At 42.8% G+C, this 15,474-nt stretch overlaps 1 protein-coding gene across 1 annotated transcript; it reads right to left on the minus strand.

The window, feature by feature from the left end:
• Positions 1 to 9,782: 9,782 nt before the first annotated feature.
• Positions 9,783 to 10,768, minus strand: LOC130736402 (uncharacterized). The gene is made up of 2 exons (XM_057588238.1): positions 10,753 to 10,768; positions 9,783 to 10,567 (listed from the first exon to the last, which is right to left on the minus strand). Exons 1-2 carry the CDS (start codon positions 10,766 to 10,768, stop codon positions 9,783 to 9,785), a joined length of 801 nt encoding a protein of 266 aa, XP_057444221.1.
• Positions 10,769 to 15,474: the final 4,706 nt, after the last annotated feature.

Below are 15,474 nucleotides of genomic sequence, written 5' to 3' on the forward strand. Positions count from 1 at the left end.
GAAGCACGTGAACAGCATCAGCGTCAGAGAGAAGTGACTCTGGATCAGAATAAGGGTTTGAATGACTTTAGGAGACAATATCCTCCTAAGTCCACTGGTGGAACCGACCCTGATAAAGCGGTCCTTTGGATCCAGGAGATCGAGAAGATTTTCGGTGTACTGCAGACTGCTGAAGGTGCCAAGGTTGGCATGGCTACTTATCTGCTGCTGGGAGATGCTGAGTACTGGTGGAGAGGTGCCAGGGGAATCATGGAAGCCAACCATGAAGAGATTAACTGGAATTCTTTCCGAACTGCTTTTCTGGAGAAGTATTTCCCAACAAGTGCTCGGGATGAGCGAGAGGCACAGTTTCTGACACTTCGTCAAGGGAGTATGTCTGTACCGGAATTCGCTGCGAAGCTGGAGTCCTTGGCTAAGCATTTCCAATTTTTCCACGATCACGTGGATGAACGCTACATGTGTAAGCGTTTTGTCAATGGATTAAGGCCGGATATTGAGGATTCTGTGAGGCCACTAGGAATCATGCGTTTTCAGTCGCTTGTTGAGAAAGCTACAGAGGTTGAGTTGATGAAGAATAAGAGGTTGAATCGTACTGGAGGTGGAGGACCGGTGAGATCAGGTTCTCAAAACTACCAGGGAAAAGGGAGATTTCGGAACAAGAAACCCTATCAACGTCCTGCTGGAAGGGGGTTTACCTCAGGATCTTACAGACCTATGGTCGGTACTGCTAGAGGTTCTGGAGATCAGGCTGTGAACAGGAATGTAAATTGTTTCAAGTGCGGAAAGCTGGGGCACTATGCTAATGCGTGCACAGACACGAGGCCTAAGTGCTTTAACTGTGGCAAGTTTGGACACAATGCCAGTCAGTGTAGGGCACCCAAGACTGAACCGTCTGTCAACACTGCTCGTGGAAAGCACCCTGCCGCCAAAGCAAGAGTTTACACCATGGATGGTGAAGAGGCTGAAGGAGTTGATGGTCTGATCAAAGGGAATTGCGAGATTGACGGTAATCTCCTAACTGTACTTTTCGATTCCGGTGCAACGCATTCGTTTATTTCTAGGGAGTGCGCGACCAGACTGAAACTGCCTGTTACTGCTTTGAGCTTTGATCTTATAGTCACTACACCTGCTAAGACCCTACTTGCTAATGCTGCATGCATGTACTGTCCGGTGACATATAGAGATAGAGTCTTTTATGCTAACCTAGTATGCATAACTCTCAAGAACTTAGATGTTATCCTAGGAATGGATTGACTATCTCACTATCATTGTCTTTTGGACTGCAACCGAAAGAGAGTGGTTTTTCCTGACTCGGATCTTTTCGAGTATCTATCCGCAAACCATATTAGGGTTTCGTTGAACGAGGGATCACAAGAGTATTCTCTACTACTGAACCTAGAGGGTAAAGGAAACCCGAATGTAGATGTTATTCCAATTGTGAGAGACTTCACTGACGTATTTCCTGATGATGTACCTGGATTGCCGCCTATACGCGACATCGAGTTTGCTATTGACATTGTACCAGGAACGGGGCCAATTTCGATTGCACCATATCGTATGGCACCTGCAGAGTTAGTGGGATTAAAGTCTCAGATCGAAGATCTTCTGTCGAAAGGATTTATTCGTCCAAGTGTTTCGCCTTGGGGAGCGCCGGTGTTGTTGGTGAAGAAGAAGGATGGAAGGTCTAGATTGTGTGTTGATTACCGACAACTCAACAAAGCAACCGTCAAGAATAGGTATCCGTTGCCTAGAATTGATGACTTGATGGATCAACTTCGAGGAGCTGCGGTATTCTCAAAGATAGACCTGAAGTCGGGTTATCATCAAATTAGAGTGAAGACGGGGGATATTCAGAAGACTGCATTCAGAACCCGCTATGGACACTATGAGTATTTGGTGATGCCTTTTGGGGTGACCAATGCACCTGCTATCTTCATGGACTACATGAATAGGACATTCCATGAGTTCTTAGATCGGTTTGTTGTAGTGTTAATCGACGACATCCTGATTTACTCAAAGGATGCTAAGGACCATGAGGAGCACCTGCGCCAAGTTTTGCAAGTGCTGAGGAAGAAGAAGTTGTACGCTAACCCTTCTAAGTGTGAATTTTGGCTTGAAGAGGTTAAGTTCTTAGGTCACGTGATCTCTAAGGAAGGTATCGCTGTAGACCCAGCAAAGGTAGAAACAGTATTGGCTTGGGAACAGCCGAAGACTGTGACAGAAATCAGGAGTTTTGTTGGTTTGGCTGGATACTATCGTCGATTCATCGAGAACTTTGCCAAGATTGTTGGACCTGTGACTCAACTTACGAGGAAGGATCAACCTTTTGCATGGACCGAAGCTTGTGAAACAAGTTTCCAGACGATGAAGGAACGTTTGACGACGTCACTTGTACTAGTTTTGCCACAACCAGAGGAGCCATACGAGGTTTACTGTGATGCTTCGCATCAAGGTTTGGGATGTGTGCTGATGCAACATCGGAAGGTTGTAGCTTACGCTTCACGACAACTGAAGACTCACGAGAAGAATTATCCAACTCATGATTTAGAGCTAGCTGCCATTGTTTTCTCGTTGAAGATCTGGAGACATTACTTATATGGGTGCACTTTCACTATATTCAGTGATCATAAGAGTCTGAAATATTTGTTTGACCAGAAGGAGCTGAATATGAGACAACGACGATGGATGGAATTCATCAAGGATTATGAATTTACCTTGCAATATCATCCTGGAAAGGCAAATGTTGTTGCTGATGCCTTGAGCAGGAAGATGCACATCTCGTTAATGATGGTTAAGGAGCTGCAATTGCTGGAACAATTCCGAGATCTGAGTTTTGATGTGAGATCATCCGAGGGAAAACTGAAGTTCAGTATGATCAGGATCGCAAATGGATTGATGGAAGAAATACGAGACCAACAGTTACAAGATGAATTTCTACTCGGGAAGAGGAACTTGGTAATTCAGGGTAAGGACCCGAAATTCAAGGTAGGAAATGACAATATCCTGCGGTGTAAGGATAGAGTCTGTGTACCTAACAACCCTGATTTGAGGAGATTGATTATGGACGAAGGTCATAAGAGCAAGTTGAGCATTCATCCTGGAATGAAAAAGATGTACCAAGACTTGAAGATGAATTTTTGGTAGCCAGGAATGAAGAGACAAGTGGCGGAGTATGTAGCTGCATGTTTGACATGTCAGAAAGCGAAAGTGGAACATCAGAAGCCTTCAGGTATGCTACAGAGTTTGGATGTGCCAGAATGGAAATGGGACAGCATATCGATGGATTTTGTCGTAGCTTTATCAAGAACTCAGAAAGGATATGATTCGATTTGGGTGATAGTGGATCGATTAACCAAGTCGGCCCATTTCATACCCGTGAGAACTACCTACAATGTGGAGAAATTGTCGGAGATTTACATAGCTGAGATCGTACGTCTTCATGGGGTACCAACTAGTATCGTTTCTGACCGAGACCCAAAATTTACTTCACATTTTTGGGGAGCTCTTCAGGAGGCTTTGGGAACGAGGCTGAGATTGAGTTCTGCTTACCACCCACAGACTGACGGACAAACTGAGAGGACTATCCAATCATTGGAGGATTTGCTACGAGCGTGCGTGCTAGACAACAAAGGTAGTTGGGATAATCTATTGCCATTGATTGAGTTCACTTACAACAACAGTTTTCATACGAGCATAGGTATGGCACCGTATGAAGCCTTGTATGGCCGCAAGTGTCGAACACCATTGTGCTGGTACCAAGATGGAGAGAATTTGTTAGTTGGACCAGAACTTCTGCAACAGACAACAGAGAAGATCAAACAGATCGGAGAGAAAATGAAGACTTCTCAGAGTAGACAGAAAAGTTATGCCGATCAGAGGCGCAGAACTTTAGAATTTGAAGAAGGAGATCATGTATTTCTGCGAGTTACACAGACTACAGGGGTTGGACAAGCGATTAAGTCGAAGAAACTTACGCCAAAGTTTATTGGACCTTACCAGATTACTCGTCGGATAGGACCAGTTGCTTATCAGATTGCACTACCACCATTCTTATCAAACATTCACGATGTGTTCCATGTGTCACAACTGAGGAAGTATATTGCGGAGCCGACGCATGTTATCGAGCTTGATGACATCGAGTTGAAGGATGACTTGTCGTTCGAGACGCCGCCAATTAGCATTGGTGACGCAAGGATAAAACAGCTGAGGGGAAAAGAGATTGTGTTGGTGAAAGTTATTTGGAATAAGGATACTGGTGATGCGACATGGGAACTGAAGGAAAAGATCAAGGAACAGTATCCGGAACTCTTTGCTGAACCTTAAGTTTCGAGGACGAAACTTTCTTTTTGGAGGGTAGTAATGTGAGACCCAAGTTTTTAAGTTTTGAATAAATCGAATGAAATTCCTTTTCACGATTAATTTGATGTAACGTGAACGTTCAAAGCCCTTGCATTCTCTTCGTTCTCTCTCTTGTTCTTCATCCCTCTTTACCCAAAGCCTCAGAATTCTTCATCATGTCTCAAGATCATCAAAGGCAAGCCGCACTTGAGTACCTGGAAGAGGTTCTTGCTCAAGAAAGAGATGAAAAAGCTGCATCAGTCGAGGGTACTAAGTTTCCGGTAATGGTTGTGGGTCTGGCTACTGGGCAATCCGCTCCAATAGTTCAAGCTCAACCTAGAGTTCAAGAGCAACAACAAGAGGAAGATCAAGTGATTCCTATTACTGAAAGGGCAGCCGCTGTCACATCCAACTTCAAGGTAGAAGAACTCACTGTTCTTAGATAATTGAGGGTAGATTTTGAAAATACGGCTTCAAATGGAGTAGATCTCAGACTTGAGATGATGGCTCAAGGTTGGAAGAGCTATTTTGATAGGCTCTCTGGACCAGTGTATGAGAAAATGGTGAAAGAGTTCTAGAAGCATGCTGATTGTGATGACTATTAAGTAGTCTCACATGTTTAGGGCAGAAGAATTGTCATTACTGTGAAGTTAATAGCTCAATTTCTGGGAATGAATTTGATTAAGGCCTGAGATTTCAGAATGTTGACGACAAAATGTCTGGGATCAAGAAAACCGTCAACAAGGAACTTTTTGTAAACTGGCAGTTGAAGAAGACTGAGTACAAGTCCAGCGGTCTCTATGCAGACCTGAGAATGTGGCACAAGATTATCCTCACCTGCATCAACCCGAGACCCTTAACAAGTTCCTCTGACTACATCAACATAATTGAAAAGGTGATCCTCTACTTTATTAGGAAGAAGCTAAAGTTGTGTCTTCACCTATCTAAAGGATTGCTTGAGGAAGTCCAGAACCACAACTTCTGACAAGAAAGCTGTCATCTACTACATTCCTTTTGGAAAGCTTCTATCTGATATATTCGTGGAAAGTGGCTTAGTGAAGGAATTGATTGACGCTGGGTGCACAAAAGATCTGACCACTACTTCTGGAGATGCACTCAATGTCATGCCCCCTTCCTTAAGTGACGAATTCGCCCTAACTCCATCACTTAGGAGTGAGCCCGCGAAGTGAACTAGTGAATTTTTTTTTCTACTTAGGGTTTTCTCATTAGATCGGGGTCGCAAGAGTAAAGTGTACTCGCGCACCCCCTTCTCATCCCCAGGTAGTTGACCTCCTAACCTAAGACTACTGAGAACAACGATATAAACCACACAGAACATACATAACATGCATAGTTGGTGGACGGATCCACCGCATAACTCTACAGATAAGAAGACAACACATAAAGAGGACATAGCGCCCTCAAGCACATGGTCTGGTATAGGAAATCAAATACAGAAATAGAAACATAAATCATCATCATCATCATCAGATACGCGGACCATACGACTTCATCCCCTCGAATCTTCCTCCTCTGGATCCTCCTCACTGACTCCCTCACCGGCTGCTGGCATTGACACTGGCTCTGGTATAGGACCCTGCTCTGACTCTCTGTCTCCGGACGCCTCGCCTCTCTAGAATCTGCGACGGTAAATCCTGGCATCTCGGGAGAATCTAGGGGACCTCACTCGCTTGCGGGCCGTGACTCGAAAGCATGACAAGTTCCTCCGGGGTGGAGGAGATCCCATAGACTCCTGGGTCTGCGGAAAACTCTGATCAAGAAATCCTTGTGGACTCAACACGATGACTGGTGCGGCTGGGACAGGCTCTCCGGTCTCCATAGGCTCGCCTGCCTGTGGGTATGGCACCTGTGGGCTTCCTGGACTCTGCGGACCAACGTGCTGAGCATGGGTCGGCAGAAAGAATGAGAACACCATAGGGAGCGTTACGGGAAAACCGATGTGCCCTGGTCCTGGATCCCTGCACCACAAAATCCTAAGGTGTTATATGTTGGTCGATTTCCAAAAGCATGTATCGATAACTCGTTAAATCGGGGATTATCCTTTCCCTCTTCCCACTACCCCAGATGCTTCAACGTATCAGAGACAATCCTGATACCATGCCATTTAGGCTCATAATCCTAAGTACCACTATATCCCATAGTGTACTGTCATCCCTTTCTACTGTGCAACACTTCAAGCATGAGTCACAATCACAGCAATTCAACACAGCATTTCATCCAACATTCACTCTTCAAGCATAACATCCAATCATGCATCTAATAACACATAAGCAAATAATAATATGCTTCCTATCGTAATAACGATTTACAGAGTTGTGTACCAAGACAAGGTCTTGTATAACCCCCCTTACCTTTATCATTTACCAATTGAAGATCTTGTAGGTATGAGATAGCTCCCTCTGCATCATTGATTATGCTTGGGTTAGGATAGGCTAATCAAGGTATTAAATCGTTCGTTATTATTATTGTTATTATTATTATTATTATTATTATTATTATTATTATTATTATTATTATTAAGTCATTAAACTATTAAACTAGTATCACTCTATCTTAATCTTGGTCTCAACTAACTAGGGTGTGACCTTTATATCCTTATGTCCACTAATCTGACCTAATCATTTTTGAGTCATTAAACTATCCACTTAGGTTAATTATTAATCCAAAATACTACAACTTAATTATCTAGTCATATTATGCAAACTAATTTCATTTTTAATAGCCAAATTCTGTAGTTATTTCTTCATTATCATCTCTGATCTCATTACTCCTATTCTATCATGAACTCTGCCCTCATTGTTCCTAAGTCATTAGTCTACTAATCTAACTTAAGCTAAAATATTTCTATTTAATTATTTCACTTACCTAAGCCATATTATGTAAATTAAATCCATAACTAAGCTACAACTTCTAAGTCTTCTCTTGCTCATTGTTCTAATGGTTTTGGGTTCTGTTAAGCACATTTTACTTTTCTCAGCTTATGCTCAGGTTCAGAATAACTTATTTTAAGCACTTAATTCAAAGTCTACTTGCAAACTAAGAAATCTATATACTGAGCCTAAAACTAACATCTAATAGTCCATTCCTATAGTTTTCTACCTCCTGAGTTCAATGGAATCATCAATTTTAGCTTTTGGGCACTCTAACCATGCCAATTTGCGATTTCAGGGGCTGCCCGCGAGGTGAAATTGGGGCTTTCCTCTTCAGAGCTCAATTACTACAATTAGCTATCCTGAAAGCTCCTATGACCTTCTAGAAGTACAGGAGGATCAATTTGGCACATCAATTCGCGGCCAAACGTCCAACCCGATAGCTCAATTTGAGCTTCAAAGTTCATGAATTGGTTCTATCAATTAACAACGATTCAGGTCCTAAAACTAGTCTAAAGCTTCCTAATTATGTCCTAGCATGCTTAAGGGATCAATTTGGATCGAAAACGAGCTGAAACGAGCAAGTTGCAGAACTTACTCGCCGGCAAATGATGATGCTCGCCGGAGAAGATGATCGGAGGGTCGTGAAATGTCACCGCCGTGCTATTCCAAGTGGTGGAACTTGATCTACAGGTCGTGGGGAGTTGAATGGTGATCGTGGGTGAAGTGCTCGGAGATGGGAGAAAGGGTGAGTTACAAGTCAAGGGTTCGCCGGAGCTTCGCCGAAGATGGTGGAGTCGTGGTTTCTCGACCAAAACTTGACCAAGACTAGTCGATTCTCTTCCTCCCCTCTCCAGGAACTCAATGGAACAAAAATGGGAACCTAACTCTCTCTGGTTTGAGAGATTCGAAGAGGGGAAGTTTCAGAACTTCCTCTCGGTCTCACTCTCGTTCTGGGCTCTCTGTGCACTCTCTGAAGGTTCTAGGGCACTCACTGGGTAGCTAGGGTCGCGTGGATTCGAATGGTATCTCCTTCTGATGATTATCTAGAGGATATCATCCAACAAAGAATCCCTGTTGATGATTATCCCGTGTGGATTTACAAGATAATATGATGGCAATCGTGCATTATCTGAATCAGATGATGGAAGAAGGTTATGACGTGGATGTAGAGGAGTTCTTCGGAACCTTCCCTGAAATTCTAGTTCCCTTGGAAAGAATGTCTTACGCGATGCTGGGACAATTGATTAGAACAATTGATTACTCAATAACAATATAAACTAAAAACATAAGAGAAACAAGACACAAGAATTGGTAACCCAGTTCGGTGAAACTTCACCTACGTCTGGAGGGTTTGCACCCAAAGAAAGGAAATCCACTATATCAAGATTCAGAAACTACAGACACTCATGAACACAACAAGTTCATAGGTCTTTTCCTAATCTACCCAATGTATTTCTACTTAGTATCTCAACCTCAGTATGAGAGCCCCTCTTACTTTCTCTCAATCACTACCACAATGATTGGTGACAACAAATCACAAGAGTGTTTGAACAACCAAACAAAACATAGAACGCAGCCTTGCCTTACAGAATCAGAGAGCAAGACTCGTTCACAACTAATAAGAACAAAGCACAATTAACAAACCTAAAAACACTAGATCTTCAATCTGAGCTTCAGTGTCTTCATGTTTTAGGTCTTTGTTCTTTTTATACTTCAGCAGAGGCGGCACTAAGGTTAGCTTGGTCTGAAGAACATGATTGATCCACACACAATCAAAAGCAATCTTCCTAGATATGATTTGCGTAACAACCAAGTAGAAGATAGAAACAAATCCTCAATCTTAGATTTGTTTCAACAATAATCAGTCCGCAAATAACTCCCTTCAATTAGTTACTTGAACCTTAAGTAACAACAAACCAAATCTTTAAAAAGATAACAAAGGGACCCACTTTGCGCGCCAGCCAGAGGACGGATGTCCTGGCTTCATGAAATCAGATGCCAAGGCACCTGCTTCTACATCAGGTTATTTTTAACAAAATGCAAGACAATAAAGGAACAACAATCTCCCCCTTTGTCAAATTTTGTCTAAAAACAACTTCACAACCAAAGAGGGAAAAAACACAAAAAAGTCAGCCGCGGAAAACTCCCCCTCAAAACAATGCTTCTCCACAATCAAACATAGAGGAACTCCCCCTCAAATGAAGCATCAATAAACACACATATAGACTGCTTGAAGTATATAAACCATAGACATAGCAGCACACATTCACTAAACACCAAGTAAAACAAGAAAACCAGTAGAACTTGAACAATGCAGCAGCAGCACATACACTAACAAACACCAAGTAACATCAGAAATCCAGTAGAACTTGAACAGCCAGCATGAAGAAAACATATAACTTTTCTTGGAATAAGTCTTCTAATTCTTATAGACCAAAAGCAAAAAGAAATCAGTCTTCAAATCTTTGAAACTACTCCCCCTTTTTAGCACAAATTTGGCAAAGATTGCGAATGAAGCATAACCAAAACAAAACCAAACTAGGACTACAATTAAACTTCAGAAGAAGAGTCATCCTCTACAGTTTCTTCAGATCCTTCCTCCTCTGAAGCAACGCCTATAGGCTCACCCTCTTGACCTGCTTCCTCTTTAAGCTTGAGAAGTAGTGCATCCACCTTCAGCTTCCTCTTAGAAGTAATCTCGATAGACTCCTGCAGCTCCTTTGAGAGGTCCTCCAACTCAGCAATAATACTCGTAGTCCTAGAGGCAGACACTGAAACAGGAATTGATATCCTGCGGGATGGCATATCAATGTCCAGGACATGAGGGTCCAAGAACAAACGATGATTCAAGGTGATTGGGGCACCCTTGGACACAGCCACATCATCCATTCTGATAATATCAGGATGCTGCTTTAGGATGATGGCAGTTATGAGAGAGGGGAATGAAAAGGGCAGCTTAACAGCACAAGTCTCTGCATGCTTCAAGGTTTGAGCAAACACCAAAGAACCAAAGTCAAAGGGGATCTCAGTCCCAATCCTGTAGATTAGTTTGGCCAGAATAGCAGAGATAGAAGAATTAGAGTGAGAGGGAATCCAATTCACCACTCCAATCCTGTTAAGGATGACATACTTCACACTCAGAGATCCAGTAGAAAGAAGCTTCTTGGCAGGCCATTTCCTCACTTGCCCAGCAGTAAGTTCCTTGGCTATGGTGTCCAAAGACAGCTCTTCCTCTACAAATTCCACAGCACTCCTCCCAAGAGCTTGGTTGATCCCAGCAGGGGAGAAGGTTACACACCTTCCACGCACATACACTTTCCGGAACTCAGGGCTTCCTGGAACACCAACATTATCAGGCAGGTTGACCAGAAACTCCTTCACTAGCCTCTCATAACATTACCCAATATCAAGAGCTGTCTTCTTTAGGCCAGCCCTCTCAATTAGAGCAACGATTTCCTTACACTCAAGCACATCAGTGTCAATCTCCCTTTCCTCTACAATCCGACGCTTGCAGACATACTTCCACTTGAGAACATTCTTAGTAGCATGAAATGAAATATTATCAATAAGAAAAGAGGGAACATCCTGAGGGATGCGCTTACCAGATAATTTCTTACTCTTAGAAGTCAGGATGTCCTGGACATTGGCTTCAATATCAGACTCAGTTTCCAGATCAACCCTTGGAATCTTTTATGGAAGTTTGAATAAAATTGAAGTTTTTGGCTATGTTTGATAACTGGCAGATTAGAACTGTCAACTTGTGTGAATTTTTAGAGGGTCTTAACGACTTCATTTGGGAAAACTTCCTTCATGAGAGTTGTAGCCCCTCAAGTCTAGAAAATTCTCCAAGTGGTTTCCTGTCGATCCGATATCTTTAGCTCCAGATATCCCCGTTTTAGTGAACGTAGTTCCGGCTGTACAGTGCCAGCGGGATTATTACATTGTTTTTCTTCTAAGTCCGAATTTAATTATGAATTTACCTTTGAGGGCTTAGGTTTTAGTAAGTTTCAGGTCTGATTAGGTAATTAAATTGGTGGGTTAAGGTTGAACTTGGGTCGGGCTTGTGGAAAAACAAAACCCTAGCCCACTTGTGGGTTGCATGGGATTTTAGCCAAGGGGGGAAACCCTATTCTTCCACAATCAGAAAACAGAGATACACTACAGCACCTTCACGTGAAAAACAAAGAGAGAGCAGAAGAGAGAAAAGAGAGAACGTGTGAGAGAAGAGAAGGGAGCCGCCGCCCAAGCCACCACCATTGTCGCCGGTCACGCACGCGAGCAAGGGAGAGAGCGCGAGTAGAGAGGGATTCGCGAGGGAGAGGAAATAGAGAACGAGGACAGCAGCTTTTGAACCTTCTTTCCATCTCCAAACTTCTGTTTTTCCATCACCAAACAAGGTAAGGGCTGGTCTTAGGATCTTTTGGGTAGAATAGGGGTTATATCATGAGTTTTCTTGGAAAAATTATGATTCTTGCCATGCTTTGACATGATTTTCTGTATGAACTTGATTGATGTGCTTGAGGTTTTGAATATGCGATGTGTGCTGGACTTTTCCAGGTCATATTGGGTTACACTGTGAACATGTTACTATATTTGATGCTGGTAGATGACTTAGAACCCTTAGAATAGAATGGCTTAAACGAAATTGATGGCAAATGCATTCTCTGTCAGATTTCTGTGCTGGACAGTAAACTTCAGGTCCTATTTTCACTTGTTTCTGGTCGTCAAATAAAGAAATGATTAAAATACAAATTGTAGATCTTCGAAAGAGCTTTCCAGGAATATAAAGATCATAAATTTTGGTCTAGTATTGTGTGTTGTAGGTCGTTTTGGGTAACTGTCATACTTGCTGTTTTTCCCTGTGTCGGACAGAAACTTTAAGGAGTAATATCACCTAATTCTGGGGCTCAAATGAAAATGATTTTAACTAGAGAGTTGTAGATCTTTAAAATAGCTTTCCAGAAAGATATTATACATGATTTTTTGTTGGAGGACGCATTCTGTAGACCAGTTTCAATGAACGTTGTTTCTGCTGTCCAAAAAGCTAAGTTGCGAAAATGTGTTGTTTTCCATGCATAAGCCTTATGTTACCTTATTTGATAATTTATGCCATGATGTGCCATGCGTAAGTGTAAGTTTGTGCTATGCCTTATGTGAATTGTGATATTATTGGAAATTATTCAAAGGGTCGCTCACCTAGCTGTAATTCCCTTGTTATCGTGAATGGTGCTATTTATTGTGTGCGATTAAGCTAAAAGACTTAGGGTGACTGACTTAGAGCCTTAAGAACCAAGAGAAAAAGAACTAATATTGTTGTGACTCGCTTGCAAGTGAAATTAATTAATTTACGGACATAGGTCGGGTAGACTATGGTCCATGAGAACGATGGGCTTGCACGCGAGGGAGATTTTGGGTCGACTGCGGTCACCCGTGATTTTTGTGGATCATTGCGGCTCCACGTGTTTGGTTGACTGCGGTCACCGTGATTTTTGTGGATCATTGCGGCTCCACGTGTTTGGTTGACTGCGGTCACCGTGATTACCGTGCCTCTGCGGAAGCACGAAGATGGCCATGGAAGTGTTTGGCGGGTTGTGCAAAGTGAGGAATCGTTAGGTGACTAACTAACATCTAAAACTTTAAAGAGAAAGAGAATTATTTCGATAGCGGATGATGTTCATTTATATCCACTGTACTGTATGTTCTTGTTGTTTTCTTTTAGACCTGACCCTTTCTTGTTTGCTATGTGTTTATTTGGGGGGGGGGGTAGATGGTCGTGAAGATAATGGTGACGACTCATTCTTGGGAGTTGATGCTACGTAACGAGCCACTACCGGATGACAACTACACTTCTGATGAAGAGGAAGAAGATAAAGAGGAAGGGGTCAAGGATATGGTTGGGTTTTGAGACATCTATTTTTCTTTTGGGTTGAGAGTACCGAGTTTTGGAAGTATTGAACCATTACTTTATTTTAGTTGCGATAGTTTAACTTGATGTAATTTACTTTGAAGTTTTCTTCCGGTTATTTATTTCATACTCTTTTCAATGATTAATAAAGTTGAGGTTTACGTTGATGATTATTTCCGCAAGTTTGAAATGGTTAAGTTTCGAGAATTTTGTAAAATTGAACTTTTATCATTAATTCGAGATTAATAAGTGAATCGACGAAAACTCTTTACGAAAATTGGTTAATTAGTTACTGTGTAACACTCGAGAAATCGGGGCGTTACATTGTGGTATCAGAGCTCCGGTTGAGAAACCAGAGCACTAAGGGTTTTGGGTTTACGAGTTTCCGAACTCGTTGGTGTTTTTGTTTTTGATAAAGATGTTTTCAAAGCTTCACGGTGAGATTGGGTAGACTTGTTTGCTAAGATGTTTGCTTGGCTGTGAGATTGTCTGTAGTTAGTATCATTGCCGTGATACTTGAGACTAAGTGTTTGATTATATTAAGATGTTTGAACTCTGAGATCGATTGATGGAATGTCAATCGAAGGAAGAGTGGGCTTTGGAATCCCTTTTGCGCCCCAAGGTGTACGCCTGTGTGCGTTTGTGTGCACCAGTGCTGTTGGTGAAGCAGAAGGATGGAAGGTCCAGACTATGTGTGACCTACCGACAACTCAACAAAGTGATCGTGAAGAATCGTTATCCGATGCCTCGGATAGACGACTTAATGGATCAACTTAGAGGAGCGGTGATCTTCTCGAAGATAGATCTTAAGTCAGGATACCATCAGATCCGAGTCAAGGAATCTGACATCCAGAAGACCGCATTCAGGACCCGATACGGGCATTATGAATATCTTGTGATGCCGTTTGGGGTTACTAATGCACCCGCAGTGTTTATGGACTACATGAACAGAGTGTTCAGGCCATTCCTGGACAAGTTCGTGGTGGTGTTTATTGATGATATTTTGATCTACTCGAAGAGTAAGGAAGAGCATGAAGAGCATTTGCGTCAAGTGCTAGGAGTATTGCGGGAGAAGGAGCTATATGCTAACGGCTCGAAGTGTGAATTCTGGATGGAAGAGGTGAAGTTCCTAGGTCATGTCATATCAAGTCAGGGTGTGGCTGTTGACCCTAGCAAGATCGAGACGATTCTGTCATGGGAGCAACCAAAGACAGCAAGCGACATCAGAAGCTTTGTTGGGCTTGCTGGCTACTATAGACGATTCGTCAAAGATTACGCAAAGTTGACTTCGCCGTTGACCTAGTTGACAAAGAAGAATCAACCGTTTGCTTGGACGGAGAAGTGTGAGGCTAGTTTCCAGGAGTTGAAGAAGCGGCTGACCACCGCACCCATACTAGCTTTACCTAAGGAAGGAGAACCTTATGACGTGTACTGTGATGCGTCACACAATGGTTTGGGGTGTGTAATGATGCAAGATAAGAAAGCAATTGCCTATGCTTCAAGGAAGTTGAAGACTCATGAGAAGAACTACCCCACACATGACTTGGAGTTGGCTGCCATAGTTTATGCTCTCAAGATTTGGAGACACTACCTCTATGGCAGTACGTTCACGATCTACAGCGATCATAAGAGTTTAAAGTACCTATTTGATCAGAAGGATCTGAACATGAGGCAGCGGAGGTGGATGGAATTCCTTCAGGACTATGAGTTCACTCTACAGTACCATCCGGGGAAAAGCAATGTCGTAGCCGACGCTCTCAGCCGGAAGGCTATACATGTGTCCTTAATGATGGTCAAGGAGTTAGAACTGTTCGAGGCTTTCCGAGATATGAGCTTGGACGTTAAGCTCGCACCAGGAAGACTGAGTTTCGGAATGGTGACGGTGTCAAGTGGACTTTTGGAAGAGATCAAGTCTAGACAAGAGACTGATGAAGGGATAGCTGAGTGGCGAGACCGTGTGACTCAGGGAAAGGCACCAGAGTTCTCTATTGGGAATGACAATATTCTGCGATGCAAGGGACGGATATGTGTGCCTAACGATGCAGAAATGAGAAGATTGATCCTGGATGAAGGGCACAAGAGTAGGTTGAGTATCCATCCCGGAATGAACAAGATGTATCAGGACTTGAAACTTCACTTCTGGTGGCCTGGGATGAAGAAGCAGGTTGCTGAGTATGTTTCTACTTGCTTGACATGTCAGAAAGCGAAGGTAGAGCATCAGAAGCCCGCAGGGAAGCTGCAACCACTAGATGTCCCAGAGTGGAAGTGGGACAATATTTCTATGGACTTCGTGACGGCTTTACCTTTAACTCGGAGGAAGTTCGATGCAATTTGGGT

The sequence above is a fragment of the Lotus japonicus genome, chromosome 2 (genome assembly GCF_012489685.1).
Source record: "Lotus japonicus ecotype B-129 chromosome 2, LjGifu_v1.2".
In the NCBI taxonomy this organism is placed as follows: domain Eukaryota; kingdom Viridiplantae; phylum Streptophyta; class Magnoliopsida; order Fabales; family Fabaceae; genus Lotus; species Lotus japonicus.